This window comes from Oncorhynchus nerka, linkage group LG1 (assembly GCF_034236695.1).
Source record: "Oncorhynchus nerka isolate Pitt River linkage group LG1, Oner_Uvic_2.0, whole genome shotgun sequence".
NCBI lineage: Eukaryota > Metazoa > Chordata > Actinopteri > Salmoniformes > Salmonidae > Oncorhynchus > Oncorhynchus nerka.
Window position 1 is genome coordinate 46,166,770 of NC_088396.1, and position 24,099 is coordinate 46,190,868.

At 41.8% G+C, this 24,099-nt stretch overlaps 1 protein-coding gene across 1 annotated transcript; it reads left to right on the plus strand.

The window, feature by feature from the left end:
- The first annotated feature begins 1,216 nt into the window (after positions 1-1,216).
- LOC135572119 (piggyBac transposable element-derived protein 4-like) lies at positions 1,217-2,105 on the plus strand. The gene is made up of 2 exons (XM_065019151.1): positions 1,217-1,549; positions 1,698-2,105. Exons 1-2 carry the CDS (start codon positions 1,222-1,224, stop codon positions 2,015-2,017), a joined length of 648 nt encoding a protein of 215 aa, XP_064875223.1. The 5' UTR covers positions 1,217-1,221; the 3' UTR covers positions 2,018-2,105.
- The last annotated feature ends 21,994 nt before the right edge of the window (positions 2,106-24,099 follow it).

Below are 24,099 nucleotides of genomic sequence, written 5' to 3' on the forward strand. Positions count from 1 at the left end.
CGCATTAACATCTGCTAACCATGTGTATGTGACAAATAAAATTTGATTTGATTTGTTTATGTATGTAGCTAGTGAGCTAAACTGTAGCATTAACAATGTCTTTCAAAAGGAGACAACTCACAAATGTGGAAATTCTGGAGATTTTTTAAAATTCTGACAATGAGTCTGAGTATGAAAGTCAGGAATCAGATTCTGACAGTGACAGTGAGGAGCTGCCCCTCAACCTTGTAGCCATTGAGAACCCTGAATCTGAATTTCCCTTGTCAACTGAGGAAGTACCAGGTCCCTTTGAAGATGCTGGTGGTGATGGAGGCAGACCGACAGTGGATGAAGTACAGGAGTTCTGTGGTAGCTGGAAGGCCACCAGTCATTTCACCCCACCTGGCTCTGCTGTCTGCTTTGACGAGTCCCAGTCTGGAGTGCAACGCCCCTTGCCATTTCCAACTGAGGCAGAGTGCTTCAAGTTGTTTCTCACAGAGGAGCTGGTGGGAGAGATAGTTGAGGAGACCAATCGCTATGCCTTAGAGCTACAGGAGAAGAGAGAGCCAGGAGTGAGGGGGAAACTCGCTAAATGGGTGACAACCACAATTAGTGAAATGTATACCTTCCTGGTCACAGTCCTTCTCATGGGAATAGTAAAGAAGAACTCCCTAAGAGAATACTGGAGCACAGATCCTATGTTTGCAACTCCCTTCTTTGCCTCCCTCTTTCCCAAGATCGCTTCCTAGTTCTTCTGCGATGCCTGCATTTTGTCAACAATGCTACTGCCATCCTAAGTGACCCGTTATACAAAATAAGAAATGTTCTTATCAGCCTGACATCAGCATTTGGTCGGGTCTTTGTGCCATACAAGGACCTATGCATTGATGAGTCCCTGATGTTATGGAAAGGTAGGCTGGCGTTCCGTCAATATATTCCCTCCAAAAGGCACAGGTTTGGAGTCAAGTTCTTTGTCATGTGCGACGTGAAGACAGGATTTGTCCAGGATATTATAGTTTACACAGGGTCCACCACTGACATCAAACATTATGAGGGCTTGGGGTGTCAGGGTCCGTGGTGATGACCATGCTGGCTCCTCATCTCGGCAAGGGACACACTTTGTACGTGGACAATTGGTACAGCAGTCCCACACTCTTCCAGCATCTGCTCTCCAACAGCACAGGGGCATGTGGCACAGTCAGGTCGAACAGGAAGGGGATGCCGGCATTTGGATGCAGGAAGATGCAGAGAGGGGAGGTGGAGTTCCAAGAGAACGGTCAACAGCTGGCAGTAAAGTGGCATGACAAGCGAGACGTCCATGTCCTCTCCACTGTCCATACAGCAACCATGTCGGCCACAGGGAAGGTGGACCACCTGACCGGAGAGAGAAAGATCAAACCAGATTGTGTGCTTGATTATAACCTCAAAATGGGGGCCGTGGATAAGGCAGACATGATAAACAGCTTTGTGGAATGCACACGGAAAACGAACAAGTGGTATAAGAAGATATTTTTCCATCTGATCGACACTGCTGTCCTCAACGGCAGCATAGTTCACCGCCAACTAACAGGTGAGATGATTACTGAACAAGGTATTTTTGTAATTGGATGTACAGTTCACATACAAATCCATTATGCAATTATAGTGACAATATCTCACCCACCTCCCCACTGCCTCATCATCCTCTAACTTTCCTCATCCTCCCCACTCCCTCATAGGTAAAGTAATTACCTACCAAAAATACAGAGTGAACCTCATGAGAGAGCTGCTGGAGGAGCACCACACCCCTCGGCGCCCATCCACTGGGGGTCGTCCTGCTGTAGACAATCCCCTACGCCTCACTGCACGACATTTTCCCTGCAAAGTCCCTCAAACTGCTTCTCAAGGTAGTCGCACACGGAGGCATTGCAAAGTCTGCCTGTCTGGCGCCAGGAGAAGTAAGCAGAGGAAGATGACAAAATACATGTGTCTAGCTTGTGATACACCTCTATGTATTTCACCATGCTTTGAGGAGTATCACATGCTCAAGCATTATTGAGCACATCTGCAGCAATAGGTGACTGACTGACCTGACATGTGACTTGACAGGTGACCAGCCATGATACTATGCCTTAGAGATGGGGGTGGAAATGTAGTTGTTGTTCAGTCACTGCATGGATATTAAATATGGGTTACGCATATTCAGTTTTTTGTCCTCTAGTAAAACAAGTTGTTGAAATAACTACCAGTACTGCAATAAAATAGATGAATATTACATATTGGCATGCGTTTTCTTGCTGGGTTTTCATCCAGTACAACTGTTAAGGAGTGTACGTTAGCATACAAAAGCTGTCCTCATTCTTCAGCTCCAAAGATGTCCAGCTCCAGTTATGATATTGGCAAATAATGTTTCTGGTTTCTGAAAGTACAGAATAAAGAGGAATTATTCATTAGAATACAATATAAGGATATAGCAATAAAACAATACTACAAAGAAGTAACATAATAAACACTGCTATAAAAAAAATAGTTTATTGCATTGACAAAATCACAGTTTTGAGTTATAACAGTAAGAAACTAACTTTTGAGCTCCACAAGGGGGCAAGGCAGGGCAGAACAGAGCTATGCTGAATAGACCAAATAAACAAACCATGGTCATATTTTTTATTTATTTAACTAGGCAAGTAATGTAAGAACAAATTATTATTTACAATGATGGCCTACACCGGCCAAACTCGGACAACGCTGGGCCAATTGTGCGCTGCACTATGGGACTCCCAATCACAGCCAGGTGTGATACAGCCTGGATTTGAACCAGGGTGTCTGTAGTGCCATAGACCACTGCGCCACTTGGGAGTCATAAGGCCAGGGTAGCTTCAAAATACAACACAAGCTGATAGTTTTCTGACGCAACTAGCATTGTTTTACAGAGCTAATAGAATAATGTAGCTAGGTAAGCATGATTGACAATAACACCATAAAGGTTATAAAATGTGTAACGTTACCTCACGTGTCCGCAGTTATAAGGAATATATTATGATCTACAGCTACAGCAGAAACGGCATACGGAAACTATTATTATAACTATTATAACGTAATAAGGCACTTACTTTGATGGAAACGCAGCCTGGATTTGAACCAGGGAGTCTGTAGTGACACCTCTAGTACTGATGTGCTGTGCCTTTGACCGCTGCACCACTTGAGAGTCATAAGGCCATGGTAGCTTCAAAATGCAACACAAGATAATACTTCTCTGACGCATTTAGCATTGTTTTACAGAGCTAATAGAAGAATGTGGCTACATAAGCACGATTGACTATAACATCATAAAGGTTATAAAATGAGTAACGTTACCTCACGTTTCCGCGGTGATAAAGAATATACACAAATATATTATGCTCTATACATACAGTACGCTACAATAGAAATGTGGAATAGAAAATGTGAACACGTGTGCAGATCCTGTTCTGACGGGAGATGAGCAAATGTCTGCAGACGTGAACTGCACAAACAATTGGGAAGTGCTTGGGGAATTTTGTCCGTGTCAGAAATGTCCCAAAAATGTAATTATCCGCAAAAGTAAAAATGACTATTTTTATGTGAATGAATGAGAATGTTTTTAGAAAATAAAAACTTGTTTGAAAATCATTTTAAATTGAAGTTAAAACAACTTATAAATATAAACAGGCTGCGTGCTTTAGTTTGAGGGCATCGCGGATAAAATGTACTGTTACGTATCAATCACATTCTGGAATGGAGAGAACATTCTAACATCACGTGCATAAAAAAACTCACGCTGGGGCGACCGTTAGAGATATTTGGAACTCACGCATGAAAGGGTTAAAGGGATATCAACCAGATTCCTTTTCCTATGGCTCCTCGAGGTGTCAGTCTTTAGACATAGTTTCAGGCTTTTATTTAGAAAAATGAGCGAGAACAACAACATCGCATCAGTGGATAGCTGGGTGTTCGCAGAGTTTTGCTTGCGCAACAGAGTGGGGCAGCCATTGTCTCGCCCTTTCCTGGGTAGCTTATCAGAGATAGACATAATATGGAAAAGAACAAACAAAGCAAGAGAAAAAAAAAACACATTCAGCAGTCAATTTGTTGTGTGTTAGATCCAATTCATGCTTAATCCAAAAATGTGACGGGAGGCATCAAATTGAGCTCCATACCACATCACTGTGGGCCTCTCAAATGTTATAATAATGCAGAGGGCTCCGTATAGCTCATCATTGGTTGAACCCATAGGTTTGGCTCTCTCATCCCTTCCAGGCTTTTCGGAGGGAGAGTGGACAATGAGCCTGTCATAGCGGATATATGCAATGTCCCCACACGCTCCGGCAGCTTTCATGGCCGGGATAAGTTATTTTCTCTTCTGGCACACAGCTTCAGGATAGTCCTCATTGAGGAAGATGTACTGTACGCCCCTCTCCAGTTCTTGGCTCTTTCTAGAACAGTTACCTTGTCCTTGAACCTCAAGAACTTGATCACTATCGACCTGGGCCGGTGGTGAGTTTTCCAGTCCTGTGGTTCATCTTTAGTTTCTCCGAGAACATTTCCCTAACTTTGTCCTCAGACTCTGTCTAGGTATCATGTGGAGATTCTGCATTTCCGACCACAACAATGTTGTTCCGCATTGATTGTCCCTCGAGATAATCTGATTTCTCTGTCATTGTTATCATGGATTCACTTACAGAACTGATGTCCTCTCTCAATGACTGACAGATTGCTGTCATTTTGCCGTTTTCCTGTTTAACTTCTTGCGACTCCAAACCCGTATCCGGGAGCGTAATCATAGCCTCAAGCTCATTACCATAACGCAACGTTTCCTATTCATGAAAATCGCAAATGAAATGAAATAAATATATTGAAACACAAGCTTAACCTTTTGTTAACAACACTGTCATCTCAGATTTTCAAAATATGCTTTTCAACCAAAGCTACACAAGCATTTGTGTAAGAGTATTGATAGCCTAGCATAGCATTAAGCCTAGCATTCAGCAGGCAACATTTTCACAAAAACAAGAAAAGCATTCAATTAAAATCATTTACCTTTGAAGAACGTCGGATGTTTTCAATGACGAGACTCTCAGTTAGATAGCAAATGTTCATTTTTTCCAAAAAGATTATTTGTGTAAGAGAAATAGCTCCGTTTTGTTCATCACGTTTGGCTAAGAAAAAAGAAAAGAAAATGCAGTCACTACAACGCCAAACTTTTTCCAAAATTAGCTCCATAATATTGACAGAAACAGGGCAAACGTTGTTTAGAATCAATCCTCAAGGTGTTTTTCACAATTCTATTCGATGAAAAATTATTCGTGGCAGATGGTTTCTCATCAGAGGCAAACGGAAAAATACTGCAGCTGGAGATTACGCAATAATTGCGACGGAGGACACCAAGCGACCACCTGGTAGATGTAGTCTCTTATGGTCAATCTTCCAATGATATGCCTACAAAACGTCACAATGCTGCAGACACCTTGGGGAAATCGTGGAAAACGTAAGCTTACTCCTAGCTCCTCCACAGCCATATAAGGAGTCAATGCCATGAGGCGGTTTCAAAAAATGCGGCACTTCCTGATTGGATTTTTATCTGTTTTTTTCTGTAACATCAGTTCTGTGGCACTCACAGACAATATCTTTGCAGTTTTGGAAATGTCAGAGTGTTTTCTTTCCAAAGCTGTCAATTATATGCATAGTCGAGCATCTTTTCGCGACAAAATATCTTGTTTAAAATGGGAACGTTTTTCATCCAAAAATTAAAATAGCGCCCCCTAGTTATAAAAGGTTAAACTCATTGAGCTGACCCTGGGAGAACTGCAAACTGTCCATTATTTTATTAGTTGACTCCACCAGTATTTGGACACAACATTTGAAGCTATTTTCTTGTTGTTGTAACAACTGCTTGTAGAACTATTTTTTTTTTCAGTTAAAAGATCCTTCACCTATGACAGTTAGACACCGCTGTCCTCAATGGTACTCCCTCCGACTTTGGCCTGTCATGGTAGCAACGTAGGCTACACTGTTACCCCTCGCAGTTCCAGACTGGGCAGTCACAAGGCCAGGACAATCTGCGGTCCCAGCCACAAGGGCTAACCGCGTTGTGGGCTGCGTTCCAACCCTCAAGGAACCCCTGCTAGCTTGATAGGCTGCTAACAGTGGCAGCTAGGTTAGCTGCTATGCCAAGCAGCTCATCACACAATTGGTCGGCAGGATCCCTGGACAGATAGCGGCGGTCCCATCAACCAATGCCAACTGCATCGCGGGATCCAAACTCAAAAGGTAGCTAGCTATTAACCATACTTTTTCAATAGAACACTTTTTCAGAGACTTTGAAAAATGTACTAAACAACAAACTGAGCTCTCCCTCGTTCCGTGTTCAACAGGTAGTGACTACAGGAATTGATCACTTAGGGAATGTTAACTTCAGCTTGAAAACCACCATATAATTAGCTATCTACGGTAGCCAATGTTTGTTCGCATACACTTCTTTTGACTGGCAGCCTGGTGAAAGCAGCTGTGTTGACAAAAAAACAAGTTGCTGGACCCGGTGTTAGAACTCTGAGCTTCGGCTAAAATGCTACAAAAAAGTAGCACATCGTTGGGTCTTATTTTAATGGACAAAAATGAGCACGTGAGAGCGATAAATTATAAATGTAATCAAAACTGTTGCTTCTACAAACTTATTCAGTCCGACAGGTGGCAAGTTTAATGGTCACTTTATGGACTCTGCAGTCTCGTTCTTATCCGACACCTAAAAATTGAGCTAAGTCTGGGCAAGAAATAGTATTTTTTTACTAATGCTAATGACCCTGTTAAAAATCCGGTTTGTGGTTCTCAGTAACGTCAGCGGCTCATGATGAGAGGCAAGGAGTGTGTTGTTGTCACGAGTGGCGCTCGGCGGTCGTCGTCACCGGCCTATTAGCTGCCACTGATTGTCTTTCCTCCAATACAGTTGTGTACCTCCAATATGATTTGCGATTTTTCAACAACATTGGTGTCATATGGGCTTAGACATGATGGTAGGGAGATTTTAATTTAACATTGAGCTTCAATCAACGCCTACTATTGTCATGCATAATATCCATTAGGCAAAGCAAAAGTTGTTGTTGTTTCCACAGCACATGATTTGCATGGACCCTGCATGCTAGATATGGTCTGTTGAAGACAAATCAACAGAACAAACAAGCACGTAAGACAACATCTTCTGGGGAAAGCAAAATGTAAATAACACAGTGTGTTTACATAACATCTATACTAGCTAGCAAACATTATAGAAACATGGTTTTGGTGGAGGCTAAGGCTGAGATTCAAACAAATCACAATGCACTGTCATCACAATGCAGTTGAATTTTAAAGGTCATTTACTCTTGAAGCCAATAACCACAACATTTACGCAAACGCAAAGTTTGGATTGAATCCCGGTCTAAATATAGGTCAGTGTTTGTTTTGGTCCTCATGTTGTTGAGTGTTATTTACCCATCCTCTGGTACCAGCATTAACTAAGCAAAACCTAACTTCAAAAGCCAACTATACTGAAATTAAAAAATGGGAGAAATGTGTGAAATACTCAACTTTCAGAGACAAGAGAGATTTGTGGTGGGTTTAGTACATACAATAATAATGGGGTTGGTTTTTATTTGTTCACATATTTCTGATCACGTTCTTTGCTATTTGTCTGTATTGTGATCACGAGGTATAAACGAGCACATTTAACTCTTATCTTTTCCCTTTTCCCACCTCAGTGGCCTTATGGCTAGAGCGTCATCCCTAAGATTAGAAGGTTGTGAGTTCAATCCCTAGCGGAGTCATACCAAATACTCAAAAGGGTACCTGATGTGCACTCAGTATTAAGTATATCAAGGGTTTTTCTTTATTTGTACAATTTTCTACATTGTAGAATAATAGTGAACGCATCAAAACTATGAAATAACACATATGGAATCAAGTAGTAACCAGAAAAGTGTTAAACAAATCCAAATATATTTTAGATTCTTCAAAGTAGCCACCTTTGGCCCAGATGACAGCTTTGTACACTCTTGGCATTCTCTCAACCAGCTTCATGAGGAACACTTTTCCATCAGTCTTGAAGGAGTTACCACATATGCTGAGCACTTGTTGGCTGCTTTTCCTTCTCTTTGCAGTCCAATTCATCGCAAACATTTTCAATTGGGTTGAGGTCGGGTGATTATGGAAGCCTGGTCATCTGATGCAGCACTCCATCACTCTCCTTCTTGGTCATATTGCCCTTACACAGCAGGAGGTGTGTTGGGTCATTGTCCTGTTACGTTCCCGAGTTTCTGTGTTGTTGTGGGTTTGTATGTATGTGTATGTATTTCAGGAAATGGCTTCCTGGATTCCCCCAAGCAGCTGATTGGTCAGCGCCGTTGCAGATTAGAGCTGACCCCGCCCTCTCGTCAGGGGATACAGCTGTCTGCAATTACAGACTCCTTTTCCAGCTGTATAAAAGCCAGTGTTCCTTTGCTCAGAGAGAGCTGATTGGTATGTCCTGTGTTGGTTGGTGTGCAGAGAGCATGTCTGGGTATGCCCCAGTATTGTTTGTTGCTGAGAGCGGGCTTCTGGCTATGTTCTGTATTGGTTGTTGCTCAGAGAGCTTATTGGTATGTCCTGTATTGGTTGTTGCTCAGAGAGCTTATTGGTATGTCCTGTGTTGGTAGTTGCTCAGAGAGCTTATTGGTATGTCCTGTATTGGTAGTTGCTCAGAGAGCTTCTTGGTATGTCCTGTATTGGTAGTTGCTCAGAGCTTCTTGGTATGTCCTGTGTTGGTAGTTGCTCAGAGAGCTTCTTGGTATGTCCTGTATTGGTAGTTGCTCAGAGAGCTTCTTGGTATGTCCTGTATTGGTAGTTGCTCAGAGCTTCTTGGTATGTCCTGTATTGGTAGTTGCTCAGAGCTTCTTGGTATGTCCTGTATTGGTAGTTGCTCAGAGAGCTTCTTGGATGTCCTATGTTGGTTGGTGCTCAGACAGGTTTTGTCAAATATTTTGTAGCCGGTCCTGCAGATGTGTATGTCAAAAGGACTGTTTTTGATTATTGAAATGGTTTACTTATGGTTGTAATTATTCTGTTTTTGTTCCCAGGGGGGGAAATTGAAGGCACTTTGGGAGTGTTTAGGCAAGAGGCCTGCAGGCATACATATACCCGTAGTATGTACTCTGTCTATGCACACTAGCTAAGACCTAGGCGGTACATCCCTTGTATTTTGGTTAGTGTGCCGGTTGGTGCTAGTTAGGTAAGTTGTGGGTAGGAGAGTTAGATTTAACTTTTACTTTCTTTGGCCCGTCCAGCCCCATTTCCCCCAAATTACCATGAGAAGGAATAAATTCCCTGTTAATGGTAAAATTCTCTGCCCTTGTCATCCTTACCTGCACCTGCAGTCCCATACCTCTTTCACTCCATGGGGAGTTGAGTGTAGCATGGTGTTGCGTTCCCCCCTCCAAGAGGCATGCTTAACAGTCCTGTTAAACAAATGATAGTCCAACTAAGCGCAAACCAGATGGGATGGCGTATCGCTGCAGAGCGCTGTGCTGTAGCATGCTGGTTAAGTGTGCCGCCTAAATAAATCAGTATCACTAGCAAAGCTCCATGCTTCACAGTGGGAACCAGACATGTCAAATTAAACTGTTCACCTGCTCTGCATCTCACAAAACACAGTGGTTGGAAACAAAAATTTGACCATGAACGGCTGAAGCATTTATTTGAGGTGCAGTTAACTCTAATGAATGTAACTCTGGGTCTTCCTTTCCTGTGGCGGTCCTCATGAGTGCCAGTTTCATCATAGCCCTTGATTGTTTTTGTGACTGCACTTGAAGAGACTTTCAAAGTTGTTGCAATTTTCCAGATTGACTGACCTTCATGTCTTAAAGTAAAGATGGGCTGTACTTTCTCTTTGCTTATTTGAGCTGTTCTTGCCATAAATTGGACTTGGTCTTTTACAAAATGGGGCTATCTTCTGTATACCACCCCTATCTTGTCACAACACAACTGATTGGCCCAAATGCATTAAGAAGGAAAGAAATTACACAAATTTAACAAGTTACACCTGAAATGCATTCCAGGTGACAACATCATGAAGCTGGTTGAGAAAATGCCAACAGTGTGCAAAGCTGCCATCAAGGTAAAAGGTGGCTACTTTGAAGAATTTCAAATATAAAATATATTTTGATTTGTATAACATGCTTTTTGGTTACATAAACTCATTGATTCCATGTGTTATTTCATGGTTTTGTGTTCACTATTATTCTACAAGAAAATAGTACAAATTGAGAATAACCATTGAATGAGTAGGTGTATCCGAACCTTTTACTGGTACTGTATATTGGGGGTAAGGCCCTGCCATAGACTAGTGGCTTGTCCAGGGGGTGTACTTATACATCAAGCTGCCTCACGCTACAGAAACAAGAGAGGCTTGTGCAAGGGTACAAATGTTTGGCATTCGATTACCTCCTTCAAATGGCAACTTTCTGGTCCATTTAGGACAGCTTTTTGCCACCAAACACAAGTCAACATTGACCTTTCATGTACTCAAAATTGTGGAGCAGGTCCTCATGCGTATGGATCAGCATCTTCTACTACTTAAAGATCGTGCCAAACCAGATAGTCCCAAACCTCATCTGGTTGAGGAAAAACAGTTATAGATTGTGCCTTGACTGCCGACCCGTAACTTTGTATAATTTAATACCTAGGTCCTGTGTGGCTCAGTTGGAAAAGCTGCTTGTGACACCAGGCTTGTGGGTTCGATGCCCATGGGGGACCAGAACAGAAATGTAAGCGCTAAATGTGTAAATACTTACATCCTGTGATTGAGTTTAATTTCCAACACTCTAGTGACAATGACACTGTTGACATGTGGGCTCCCATCTGTGACTCATTTCAATACATCCATGTTTCTAAGCATCATTGTGATGATGGCAGGCTCCTGGGGAGCCAGACACAGTGCATGAGAGCAGTTCCAGATGAGGGGTTTTGTTCAGACAGTTTTTTACATCTGGATTGTTGCTTCCAACCTCATCATAGACCTGCTTGACGCCAAAAACAATACAAATAATAAAGTTGTGCTATGATGTGAAGATTGGTACCACTGTCAATCTGGAGTTTGGCTAACCTCTGTTCAGGGGGAAAGCAATTGATCTTTTGAAAAAGGTTAGATCTGTCCTAAATCACTAAAGGTTGAGTCCAACATCAGTTAATGAGCTTGAAGTACATAAAGTAACTACAAGAAGTTTGAAATGAAAAAGTAATTACAGCTTAATTAAAATACACTAGTACATGTACAGTTGAAGTCTGAAGTTTACATAAACTTAGATTGAAGTCATTAAAACACGCTCCACAAATTTCTCGTGAACAAACTATAGTTTTGCCAAGTCGGTTAGGACATCTACTTTGTGCATGACACAAGTCATTTTTTACAACAATTGTTTACAGACAGATGATTTCACTTGTGATTCACTGTATCACAATTCCAGTGGGTCAGAAGTTTACATACGCTAAGTTGATTGTACCTTTAAACAGCTTGGAAAATTCCAGAAAATTATATCATGGCTTTAGAAGCTTCTGATTGGCCAATTGATATAATTTGAGTCAATTGGAGGTGTACCTGTGAATGTATTTCAAGGCCTACCTTCAAAGTCAGTGCCTATTTTGCTTTACATCATGAGAAAATCAAAAGAAATCAGCCAAGACCTCTGAAAAAAAATTGGAGACCTGGTTCAGTCTGGTTCATCCTTGGGAGCAATTTCCAAATGCCTGACCGTACCACGTTCATCTGTACAAACAATAGTACGAGAGTATAAACACCATGGGAACGCGCAGCCATCATACAGCTCAGGAAGGAGACGCGTTCTCTCTCCTAGAGATGAACATACTTTGGTGGGAAAAGTACAAATCAATCCAAGAACAACAGCAAAGGATCCTTTTAAGATGCTGGGGGAAACGGGTACAAAAGTATCTATATCCACAGTAAAATAAGTCTTATATCGACATAACCTGAAGGTCTGGTCAGCAAGGAAGAAGCCACTGCTCCAAAACTGCCATAAAAAAAGCCAGAATACGGTTTGCAACTGCACATGGGGACAGAGATCGTACTTTTTGGAGAAATGTCCTCTGGTCTGATGAAACAAAAATAGAACTGTTTGGCCATAATGACCATCTTTATGTTTAGAGGGAAAAGGGGCATGCTCGCCAGCCGAAGAACACCATCCCAACCGTGAAGCACGGGAGTGGCAGCATCATGTTGTAGGGGTGCTTTGCTGCAGGAGAGACTGGTACACCTCTGAAAATAGATGGCTTCATGGAGGGAGGAAAATTATGTGGATATATTGAAGCAACATCTCAAGACATCAGTCAGGAAGTTAAAGCTCTGGTCGCATATGAGTCTTCCAAATGGACAATGACCCCAAGCATACTTCCAAAATGGCTTAAGGACAACAAAGTCAAGGTATTGGAGTGGTCATCACAAAGCCCTGACCTCAACCCTATAGAAAATTTGTGGGCCGATTTGAAAAAGTGTGTGCGAGCAAGGAGGCCTACAAACCTGACTCAGTTACACCAGCTCTGTCAGGAGGAATGGGTCAAAATTCACCCAACTTATTGTGGGAAGCTTGTGGAAGGCTACCCAAAACGTTTGAAGTTAAACAATTTAAAGGCAATGCTACCAAATACTAATTGAGTCTATGTTAACTTCTGACCCACTTGGAATGTGATGAAATAAGTAAAATCAGAAATCATTCTCTTCTATTATTCTGACATTTCACATTCTTAAAATAAAGTGGTGATCCTAACTGACCTAAGGTGGAATTTTTACTAGGACTAAATGTCAGTTATTGTGAAAAAATGAGTTTAAATGTACTTGGCTAAGGTGTATGTAAACTTCCGACTTCAACTGTATATTGATACACATCCAATGTTATACAAAATAACCTCTGGAAAGCATTTTGATGTAGGTTTGTTGTGGCCAGCTGGTGATAGATCCATGTTATTTCTGCCTGTATGTTAGTTAAATGTGATTATGGACAATGTACAGTATCTTAAACATTGATATGTAGAGACAGTGTGGATGTCTTTGTAAATGTGAAGCAAGTAAGATCATTTACATGCAGGGGTCCATTTTCTCTTTATTTGATTCTCTTTTGGCACTTCAGAAACATGAAAATGTGTGGAACCTTGTTAAACATGTACCTACCTCCCTTCCTACAACAAGACCAATATTGATTTGTTTGATGTGTCATGAACAGTAAATAAATCAAATATAGTCAATAAATATATTGTCAAAAGTTTGATATTTTATTATTTTCACTATCTTAGGTTCTATGCACACATAGTCTTGCAACGCGTACAAAAAACCTAATCCACTGTGCAACCTTCTTTAAATAAGAGAGGAAATGTTGTAATACTGTTATGTCAGATATGAAGTGTGCCTTTATTTCATGTACCAGATGTAATAGTAATCCCTCATGAGTCAGAGAGACACATCCACCATCAAACATACAGTATATCCTCTTCTTTCCTATACAGAAGAATGGCAGAATTGATGTGCGACACAACACTTGAATAATTTTGCACGCCCAATTTTTCAGTTTTTGATTTGTTAAAAAAGTTTGAAATATCCAATAAATGTCGTTCCACTTCATGATTGTGTCCCACTTGTTGTTGATTCTTCACAAAAAAACACAGTTTTATATCTTTATGTTTGAAGCCTGAAATGTGGCAAAAGGTCGCAAAGTTCAAGGGGGCCGAATACTTTCGCAAGGCACTGTATTTGCAAAAGGAACCGGATGCCTCGTCCGGACCTGCAGAAGACAACTAGGAAAGCTGCCGTTACCGTCAATATTACTCGCCAACGTGCAATCATTGGATAATAAAGTAGACGAGGTACGATCACGAATATCCTACCAACGGGACATCAAAAACTGTAATATCCCATGTTTGTGGCTGAATGACGACATAGATATTCAGCTAGAAGGATACACGCTTCACCGGCAGGAGAGAACAGCACACTCTGGTAAGACTCTGTTAAGACGGTCTGTGCATATTTATAAACAAAAGCTGGGTCACGAAATCTAAGGAAGTCTCTAGATTTTGCTCGCCTGAAGTAGAGTATATTATGATAAATTTCAGGCCACACTACTTGCCTAGAGAGTTCTCAGCTATACTTTAGATGGGCTGTTTATTTACCACCAATTGACATTGACATTGAGGAATACACCACATCAGTCATTGGCTTTATCAATAAGTGCATTGAGGACTTCATCCACACAGTGACTGTACATACATACCCCAACCAGAAGCCATGGATTACAGGAAACATTCGCACTGAGCTAAAGGGGTAGAGCTGCCGCTTTCAAGGTGCGCGACTCTAACCCGGCAGCATACAAGAAATCCCGCTATGCCCTGTGATGAACCATCAAACAGGCAAAGCGTCAATACAGGGCTAAGATTGAATCATACTACACCGGCTCCGACGCTCATCGGATGTGGCAGGGCTTGCAAACTATTACAGACTACAAAGGGAAGCACAGTCACGAGCTGCCCAGTGACATGAGCCAACCAGACAAGCTAAATCACTTCTATGCTCGCTTCGAGGAAAGCAACACTGAGGCATGCATAAGAGCATCAGCTGTTCCAGATGACTGTGTGATCATGCTCTCCATAGCCGACGTGAATAAGATCTTTAAACAGGTCAACATTCACAAGGCTGCGGGGCCAGATGGATTACCAGGATGTGTGCTCCGGGCATGTGCTGACCAACTGGCAGGTGTCTTCACTGACATTTTCAACATGTCCCAGATTGAGTCTGTAATACCAACATGCTTCAAGCAGACCACCATAGTCCTTGTGCCCAAGAACACAAGACTAGATACCCGTGGCATTTACATTTACATTTACATTTAAGTCATTTAGCAGACGCTCTTATCCAGAGCGACTTACAAATTGGTGCATTCACCTTATGACCTCCAGTGGAACAGTAGTGCATCTAAATCTTTTCAGGGGGAGGGGGGGTGAGAGGGATTACTTTATCCTATCCTAGGTATTCCTTAAAGAGGTGGCACTCACGTCCGTTGCCATGAAGGGCTTTGAAAGGCTGGTAAATGGCTCACATCAACACCATTATCCCAGAAACCCTAGACCCACTCCTAATTGCATACCGCCCAAACAGATCCACAGATGATGCAATCTCTATTGCACTCCACACTGCCCTCTCCCACCTGGACAAAAGGAACACCAATGTAAGAATGCTATTCATTGACTACAGCTCAGCGTTCAACACCATAGTACCCTCAAAGCTCATCACTAAACTAAGCAACCTGGGACTAAACACCTCCCTCTGCAACTGGATCCTGGACTTCCTGACTGGCCGCCCCCAAGTGGTGAGGATAGGTAGCAACAAATCTGCCACACACTGGAGCTCCCCAGGGGTGCGTGCTCAGTCCCCTCCTGTACTCCCTGTTCACCTATGACTGCATGGCCAGGCACGACTCCAACACCATCATTAAGTTTGCTGATGACACAACAGTAGTAGGCCTGATCACCGACAATGACGAGACAGCCTATAGGGAGGAGGTCAGAGACCTGGCCGGGTGGTGCCAGAATAACAACCTATCCCTCAACGTAACCAACACTGAGGAGATGATTGTGGACTACAGGGAAAGGAGCACCGAGCACGTCCCCATTCTCACCGACAGGGCTGGTGTCCACATCACCAACAAACAAGAATGGTCAAAACACACCAAGACAGTCGTGAAGAGGGCACGACAAAGCCTATTCCCCCTCAGGAACCTAAAAGATTTGGCTTGGGTCCTGAGATCCACAAAAGATTCTACAGCTGCCACATCGAGAGCATCCTGACCGGTTGCATCACTGCCTGGTACGGCAATTGCTCAGCCTCCGACCGCAAGGCATTTCAGAGGGTTGTGCGTACGGCCCAGTACATCACTGGGGCGAAGCTGCCTGCCATCCAGGACTTCTACACCAGGCGGTGTCAGAGGAAGGCCCTGAAAATTGTCAAAGACCCCAGCCACCCGAGTCATAGACTGTTCTCTCTACTACCGCATGGCAAGCGGTACCGGAGTGCCAAGTCTAGTACAAAAAGGCTTTTCAACAGTTTTTACACCCCAAGCCATATGACTCCTGAACAGGAAACCAAATGGTTACCTGGACTATTTGCATTGTGTGCCTCCCCAACCCTTCTTTTACGCTGCTACTACTCTCTGTTTATCTTATATGCATAGTCACTTTAACTATACATTCATGTACATACTACCTCAATTGGCCCGACCAACCAGTGCTCCCGCACATTGGCTAACCGGGCTATCTGCATTGTGTCCCACCACCCGCCAACCCCTCTTTTACGCTACTGCTACTCTCTGTTCATCATATATTCATAGTCACTTTAACCCTACCCACATGTACATACGACGTCAATAAGCCTGACTAGTGTCTGTATATAGCCTCGCTACTCTTATTTTCAAATGTCTTTTTACTGTTGTTTTATTTCTTTACTTACCTACACACACATACTTTTTTTTCTCTGCACTATTGGTTAGAGCCTGTAAGTAAGCATTTCACTGTAAGGTTGAGAACCTTTTGTATTTGGCGCACGTGACAAATAAACTTTGATTTGATTTGTTACATAGTTAAAAAGACCTAACGTTAAACTGGTGAATTCCCCTTTAAGGAGGCATACAGTACCTCCATTTCTCTGTTTTTTTAGGTTTTGCTTCATACATGTATTTTACCCTTATGAGTGCGTTCCCCCAAATCAATAAATGAAAATATGAACATGAGAATGAAAAAAGAGGCACTCTCTGATGATGGGGAGCAAGTCGCAGGCAGCTAAATTTAGCATTCTGCTGTGAAATGTCCTTCCTGGGACTAGCAAATGCCTGTGTTTTTGTTTGTTAGTGATGTGAAATGTGTTAAATTATTAAATGAGTCAGCAGTAATTCGATCATTTCAGATTTGTGATATTCCTCAGAGTACAATTGTCCTTTATGTAATGTATACAAGGGACCAAACAAGTAAGCATCCAGCTTTCTAATGTGTGTCTATTTGTGAATATATCTTAATAATGCACTGCTAATGTTTCCAAATGTCTTAATTCGGCTCAGGAGAGTGGATATCAGACACTTTTTCGGTCTTACTGGCTAATATAACCAATAAGTCTAAGCATGTACTGCAATGAACCTGGGATTACAGTGACAAGTCTAACTTCTGCCTTGAACCCACCGCTGTACTGGGTTCACTAAGGATTCTGGTCTGAGAAGATGCAATGCTTAGTGTCCAACAAGCTTTCTCTGCCCTTAACCTTGTTCTGAACACCTCCAAAACAAAGGTAATGTGGTTTGGTAAGAAGAACGCCCCTCTCCCCACAGGTGTGATTACTACCTCTCAGGGTTTAGAGCTTGAGGTAGTCACCTCATACAAGTACTTGGGAGTATGGCTAGACGGTAGACTGTCCTTCTCTCAGCACATATCAAAGCTGCAGTCTAAAGTTATATCTAGACTTGGTTTCTGGGTCGCTCGTCTTTTCAGTTCGCTGCAGCTAGCGACTGGAACGAGCTGCAACAAACACTCAAACTGGACAGTTTTATCACAATCTCTTCATTCAAAGACTCAATCATGGACACTCTCACTGACAGTTGTGGCTGCTTTGTGCGATGTATTGTTGTTTCTACCTTCTTGCCCTTTGTGCTGTTGTCTGTGCCCAAGAATGTCTGTACCATGTTTTGTGTTGCTACCATTTTGTGTTCCTACAGTACCATGTTGTTATGTTGTGTAGCTACCATGCTGTGTTGTCATGTGTTGCTGCCTGGCTATGTTGTTGCCTTAGGTCTCTCTTTATGTAGTGTTGTGTTGTGTTGTGTTGTGTTGTCTCTTGTCATGATGTGTGTTTTGTCCTATATTTATATTTGATTTATTTTGTATTTTGAATCCCAGCCCCCGTCCCCACTGGAGGCCTTTTGCCTTTAAGTTGCTGTCGTTGTAAAAAGTGATTTGTTCTTCACGGACTTTCCTAGTTAAATAAAGGTTAAATACATTTTAAAAGTATGTTAAAAGTGTCAAATCAAATAAAAGTGTATTGGTCACGTATGCAGCTTTGCAGATGTTATGTTTCTAGCTCCAACAGTGCAGTAATACCGAGCAATACAATAACAATACACACATAACCCCCAAAAAGTTACAAAATATATCAGAAATATCTCTGGACTCTGTTTATCATCCAGACTGTTCCAGTCAAAGGAAATAACTTCCAATAGAAGTGCCCTCAAGCTTCAAATACAAACGTGCTTCTAATATGAAATGAGTGTAGGTGGAGACACGAGAAGGGGGCGATTGAATATTGCAAAGTCTGGGTCACTATATTCCTGTTAAATTTCCTGCCCTCTGGTCTGTTGTTTACTGCAAGTATGTGATTATCTCATTGTTACAGTACGCCTTTAAAACAATGTGATTAATCTAGCTTCACCCTGACCCACAAATTTAGCAAACACTAAGCAAAGATTACTGATATTTTGCGATGAGGGAGCAACAAATGGGTCATTCAAATTCATTCCAGATATCAAAGTCAGTGCCAAAGTGCAAGACACTGCTAGCTTGTCCTTTTGGCCTGGCTCCTGTTGGAACATCTCAAGATAACTAAAACAGTACATTGCACTTATACAATCTGATCTATCTATACTGAAGGTCATAATGTCTTAGCAAAACCAATGTGTGTGCTTTGGCACAACTTGGAGGATGTGGTGGAGAAACTGGGACAAATATTTACCATGGTATATCTATTGTAATTTCAGCCACACATAGACTCTGCACTGGTTGATACATTACTGAGATTCCCCTGAAGGCATATCCACAGGCTTGCCCTACATGCACTGTCATTTCAGAAAAGCATGTGACATTCTTGAATATGAATAATGTTGGTCCAGTATATATACTCCAAATTAAATGTACATTTGACTCCTTTAGCAGACCCTTTAATCCAGACCGATTTACAGGAGCAATTAGGGTGAAGTGCCTTTATCATGGGCACAGACAGATATTTCACCTAGTCGACTAAAACCAACAACCTTTCAGTTACTGGACCAACGCTCCTAAAAGCTAGGCTACCTGCCACCCCACCAATATTAAATCAATAAATATTTATATATACTTATTAATCAAGTATAATATAAAATATAAGTCAATATTCTGAGGAGCCTTTGCTTGAAGATCACATGATGTTACAAATGTTACAGAAAACATGTTTTCCATCATTGCATTTCCACAAGGTTTGAACCTGATACAAATTGAAAGGCCCTCGAGCCCTCAAGACCATTTCAAAGTTATTCTGGAGATGTACATTTGTAGCTTTTCCATATACTGTAGTTCACTGAAAATGTTGTATGGATCCGAGGGCTTAAAAAAGCCTGCTCTTTACACCACATTTTTTAACTAGGCAAGTCAATTAATAACAATTTCGTATTAATAACAACAGCTTACCATGAAACAGGGACTTATCTGGCTTATTCAGGGGCAGAACAACATATTTTTACCTTGTCAGCTCTGGGATTTGATGCAGCAACCTTTCAGTTACTGGCACAACAGTCTAAACACTAGGCTACCTGCCAGATGTAATATTTTCATTTAGAAAAAAGCTGCATCAATATTAATAGCCTGTATTAAGAATAGTATACAGCGTTGAGTGAGTATGATACTTCAACCAAACAATATACATTTGTGATTTATTCACAAATTTATTTGGCAGGAATCATGATTACAGATCCATACATATGAGTAAGATGCAGAATGAACTGTAACCTTGTACAAGTGAAAATAAATGCACTCCAAGTAACAAAATACTACTTTTACATTTTAGCAGACACTCTTTTTCAGAGTGACTTACAGTAGTGAGGGCATCGTTCATTTGTTCTTACAAGTCCCCTTGTCTGGTTGTTTTCACTTTCCAGTATGTTGTTCTACAAACTTGATGAACTTCATTTGAGAAAACCTTTCCTCACAACTTGTTTTACCATCATATAATTGCCTGAATTTGACATTGACAATAAACATGACCTCTGTTAAATTTAACACAGTTTGAATTGAAAACAACACAACTAACTGAACTGATTCATGAACATGAAATTAGAAGTTCTAGGCCTTGCCAGTGTTCACCTGCTATAGTAAGGACATATTTTTGTAATGGCAGGAGCAGAATCAGTGGAGTGGTATCAAATACATTCCATTCACCATCCATCCCCTCAGCAGCCTCCTGTGGTCTTGAACAACTGTATATTTTCTAGTATTACTTGGATTTAATTGAGATGATCCTATTTCGCCAACCTTGCTTCATCCTTTCACTGGTACCAATATAGTGTCCACTGGGGGTCCCGTGTGGCTCAGTAGGTAGAGCAAGTCACTTGCAATGCTGCAGTTGTAGGTTTAATTCCCATGGAGGACCAGTACAAAAATGTATGCACTCACTACTGTAAGTCACTCTGGATAAGAGTGCTTACTAAAATGACACCAAAGGATTTAAGAAGGCACTTTTACCAAACTAAATGTACTAAATTATTGACCTGAATCTAGGGGAGGGGTGACCTTGCGTCTACACAGTACACATGAATCACCCAGTGATTGTTATGATCAGTCCTGTTCCGGGCCTCCATAGTGGGTCTAAACTCATTGGGATTTATTTCTACCTCCCTATAATCTGCTCTTAATAGACTTCTGGTAGGAGGCATAATGAACCATTCAACAGCATAATTGTTGTTGTAATTACCTGTAAAGAGCTTATTTCCACATAATTAAAATGGCAAGGGAGCCCTTCTGCGGACAGGCGCAAGTTTGGGCAGCCTGCCCGGTCACAGTGGACAAGTTGGCATCCGTCATTCGTCTCTGTGGGGTCCTGATTCCCACAGAACCATAGTTATTGCCTTCTTATGTTGAGGCCGGACCTATTAGCCCTCTCATTATGAACCTTCCAGCTACACATCTAACCATCTAAAAGTTACCCTTATTTATACTCTGAAACCAAACACCCAATGTATTGGTGTGGATTCTATATTCAGTGCAGAAGTGTGGATACTATTGACCTTCAAACCAGTAATGCCCTTCTGTACAATATCCATGTTAGGTGTCCGGGGATTCTTATTTATGACTAGGCAGCAACTCAGAACTAACTGTTACTAACAGCACACAACAAGGTGCAAGGAACCAGACGCTTCATAAGTCCTCAACTGGCAGCTTCATTAAATAGTTACCCGCAAAACACCAGTCTCAACTTCAACAGTGAAGAGGCGACTCGGGAATGCTGGTCTTCTAGGCAGAGTTGCAAAGAAAAAGCCAAATCTCAGATTGGCCAATAAAAAGAAAAGATTAAGATGGGCAAAAGAACACAGACACTGGACAGAGGAACTCTGCCTAGAAGGACAGCATCCCGGAGTCGCTTCTTCACTGCTGACGTTGAGACTGGTTTTTTGTGGGTACTATTTAATGAAGCTGCCAGTTGAGGACTTGTGAGGCATCTGTTTCTCAAACTAGGCACTCTAATGTACTTGTCCTTTTGCTCAGTTGTGCACCAGGGTCTCCGACTCCTCTTTCTATTCTGGTTAGAGCCAGTTTGAGCTCTTCTGTGAAGGGATTAGTACACAGCGTTGCACGACTTCTTCAGTTTCTTGGCAATTGCTCGAATGGAATAGCCTTCATTTCAGAATAAGAACATACTGACGAATTTCAGAAGAAAGTTCTTTGTTTCTGGCCATTTTGAGCCTGTAATCGAACCCACAAACGCTGATGCTCCAGATACTCAACTAGTCTAAAGAAGGCAAGTTTTGTTGCTTCTTTAATCAGGTCAACAGTTTTCCGCTGTGCTAACATAATTGCAAAAGGGTTTTCTAATGATCAAATTGCCTTTTAAAATTATAAACTTGTTTCTTCTTTAACATGCCATTGGAACACAGGAGTGATGGTTGCTGATAATAGGCCTCTGTGTAGATGTATGTAGATATTCCATCTAAAGTTGTATTTAACTAGGCAAGTCAGTTAAGAACAAATTCTTATTTTAAATGACAGCCTAGGAACTGCCTGTGTATGACAGATTTGTACTTTGTCAGCTTGGGGATTTGAACTTGCAACCTTCTGGTTACTAGTCCAACGCTCTAACCACTAGGCTACCCTGCCGACCCCAGCTGTTTCTAGCTACAATTGTCATTTACAAGATTGACAATGCCTACACTATATTTCTGATCAATTTTATGTTATTTTTAATGGACTTTTTTTTCTTCTTTAAAAAACAAAGACATTTCTAAGTGACCTCAAACTTTTGAATGGTAGTGTATGTCCACATTACTTTTGTGGGTAAAGGTGATGTAGAAACTATATTGAGTAAATCCTATGGTCAAAATATTTTATTAGTGGGCTGCTGATGGAGATAACATCCAGGAGAAAAGAGACTGTCTATTATGAAAATCCTGATTTATTCTCATTGTCTATGTCTAAATAAGTTGACAGCTATGAAAAATCTAAATAAATACATATTTTAAGTAACGAAGGACAGCAGTTACAATCTTGGCTTTGCTTTTTATTCATTTTTAGACTTTGGAATGTACAACGCAAATCATCAGTAAAACAGATTATTTGATGTTAGGAAGATGACTAGAAATGAATCCCTCAGAGGCACAGTAATAGATGTCTCATTACATGACAGACCTTCTGTGGACTGCCATTTAGTCAAAGAGCCTTATAATTCTAATGTGATCTTCTGATGTCTTCACTCACTGTCCCTTGATACCAGCTATTTGGCCTGCTTTCTCGTCTCCATGGCAGCAAAAGATGTTGCCTGGTTTTTAGATTCATATTCACCATCTTTAATGATGCTACGCCAAGATGGCGTAGCAGTCAGACGTCTTTGTCCTGTCGTGTCCCATGTATATATCGTTGCATATCCTTTAAAATATTTTGCTGAACCTCAACATCTAAATACTCTCCTGCAACCCGCCTCACCCAATGTGGCGTGGATCTATTTTTTTTTTCTAAAGTATTTATATTTACTTCGGATCTGGAATCCCTCAACTGAAGCTAGCCAGCTAACTACCAGCTATCAGTCAGCAAACCATTTCCAGCGGTCATCAGCTAACCTTCAGCTTGGAAAGCTCTCGTCAGTTCGAACAACGTGACTCTAACCAGAGCATAACGGACCTGTTATTTTTATCCTCGGATTCCTACCGCAAACTGAACATTTTCATCTGGATCTTCACAACTAGCTAACCGCAATCCCGGATGACTACTCCTGGCTAGCATTTCCATCCCAGAGCAAGCACAAAGCCAGGGCTCCTGTGCTACCACCGAAGTATACTCCTGGGCTACCACCGAAGTATACTCCTGGGCTACAATATCCGGTCCCCTTCTGCAGCCGGTACGGGGCATCCCGCAGATCCCCTACGACTGGAATACCTACATAATCTGCCCGAGGACTCCCAACAGGCCCCTCAGGCGCGACGCCCGCTGAAGGCCCATTATGCTAACCAGCTAGGCCTGCTAGCTACCTAGAGCTCCTTGGAACCCTACTAACTCCACGACTGGTCTATCGACGTCACCGCACGAAGAGGCAAAAACAGACCCATCGCGACGTCCCCCAAAGGCTAACTTTCTAGCCCCTGCTATCTGCTTACTTTGCTACCTGACAACTTTACGGTTTTTATTTTTTAATTACCATTTATATATATTTTTTCCTCAACTTTTTTTTATTTTTTTCATTCAACTTTTTCACTCCGGACGCTTTATCTGGACATGGTTCATCAGGACCTCCAACAGCCGAAGCTAAGTAGTAACATTAACATGATGCCTTCTAATTGCAGTCGCTGTACTCATAATATACAGCAGAACGATCGCCTTACGGCGAGGATAGCTATGCTACAAGCCCAGCTTTAGACGCAATCGTTAGGCAAGGGTAATTTCAGTGTAGGAAAGATGAAACAGCGTCTGTGTCACCAGTAAGTACAGATAGTAACGTTAGTATAAATTCCCCTCGCACGGTCCCCGCAGCCGGACAACTTTCTCACGGTTTCTGGAGGGAAATGCTGTAGGAATGCTCAACTGGTGTCGCTCATTCGGCCGTCAGAAACTTTCAACCGGTTTTCCCCATTAAGC

Coding starts and splice junctions, on each gene's coding strand:
- LOC135572119 (XM_065019151.1), top strand. CDS start 1,222: ATGCAGAGAGGGGAGGTGGAGTTCCAAGAGAACGGTCAACAGCTGGCA. Junction 1,550..1,697: donor AGTTCACCGCCAACTAACAG/GTGAGATGATTA, acceptor ACTCCCTCATAG/GTAAAGTAATTACCTACCAA.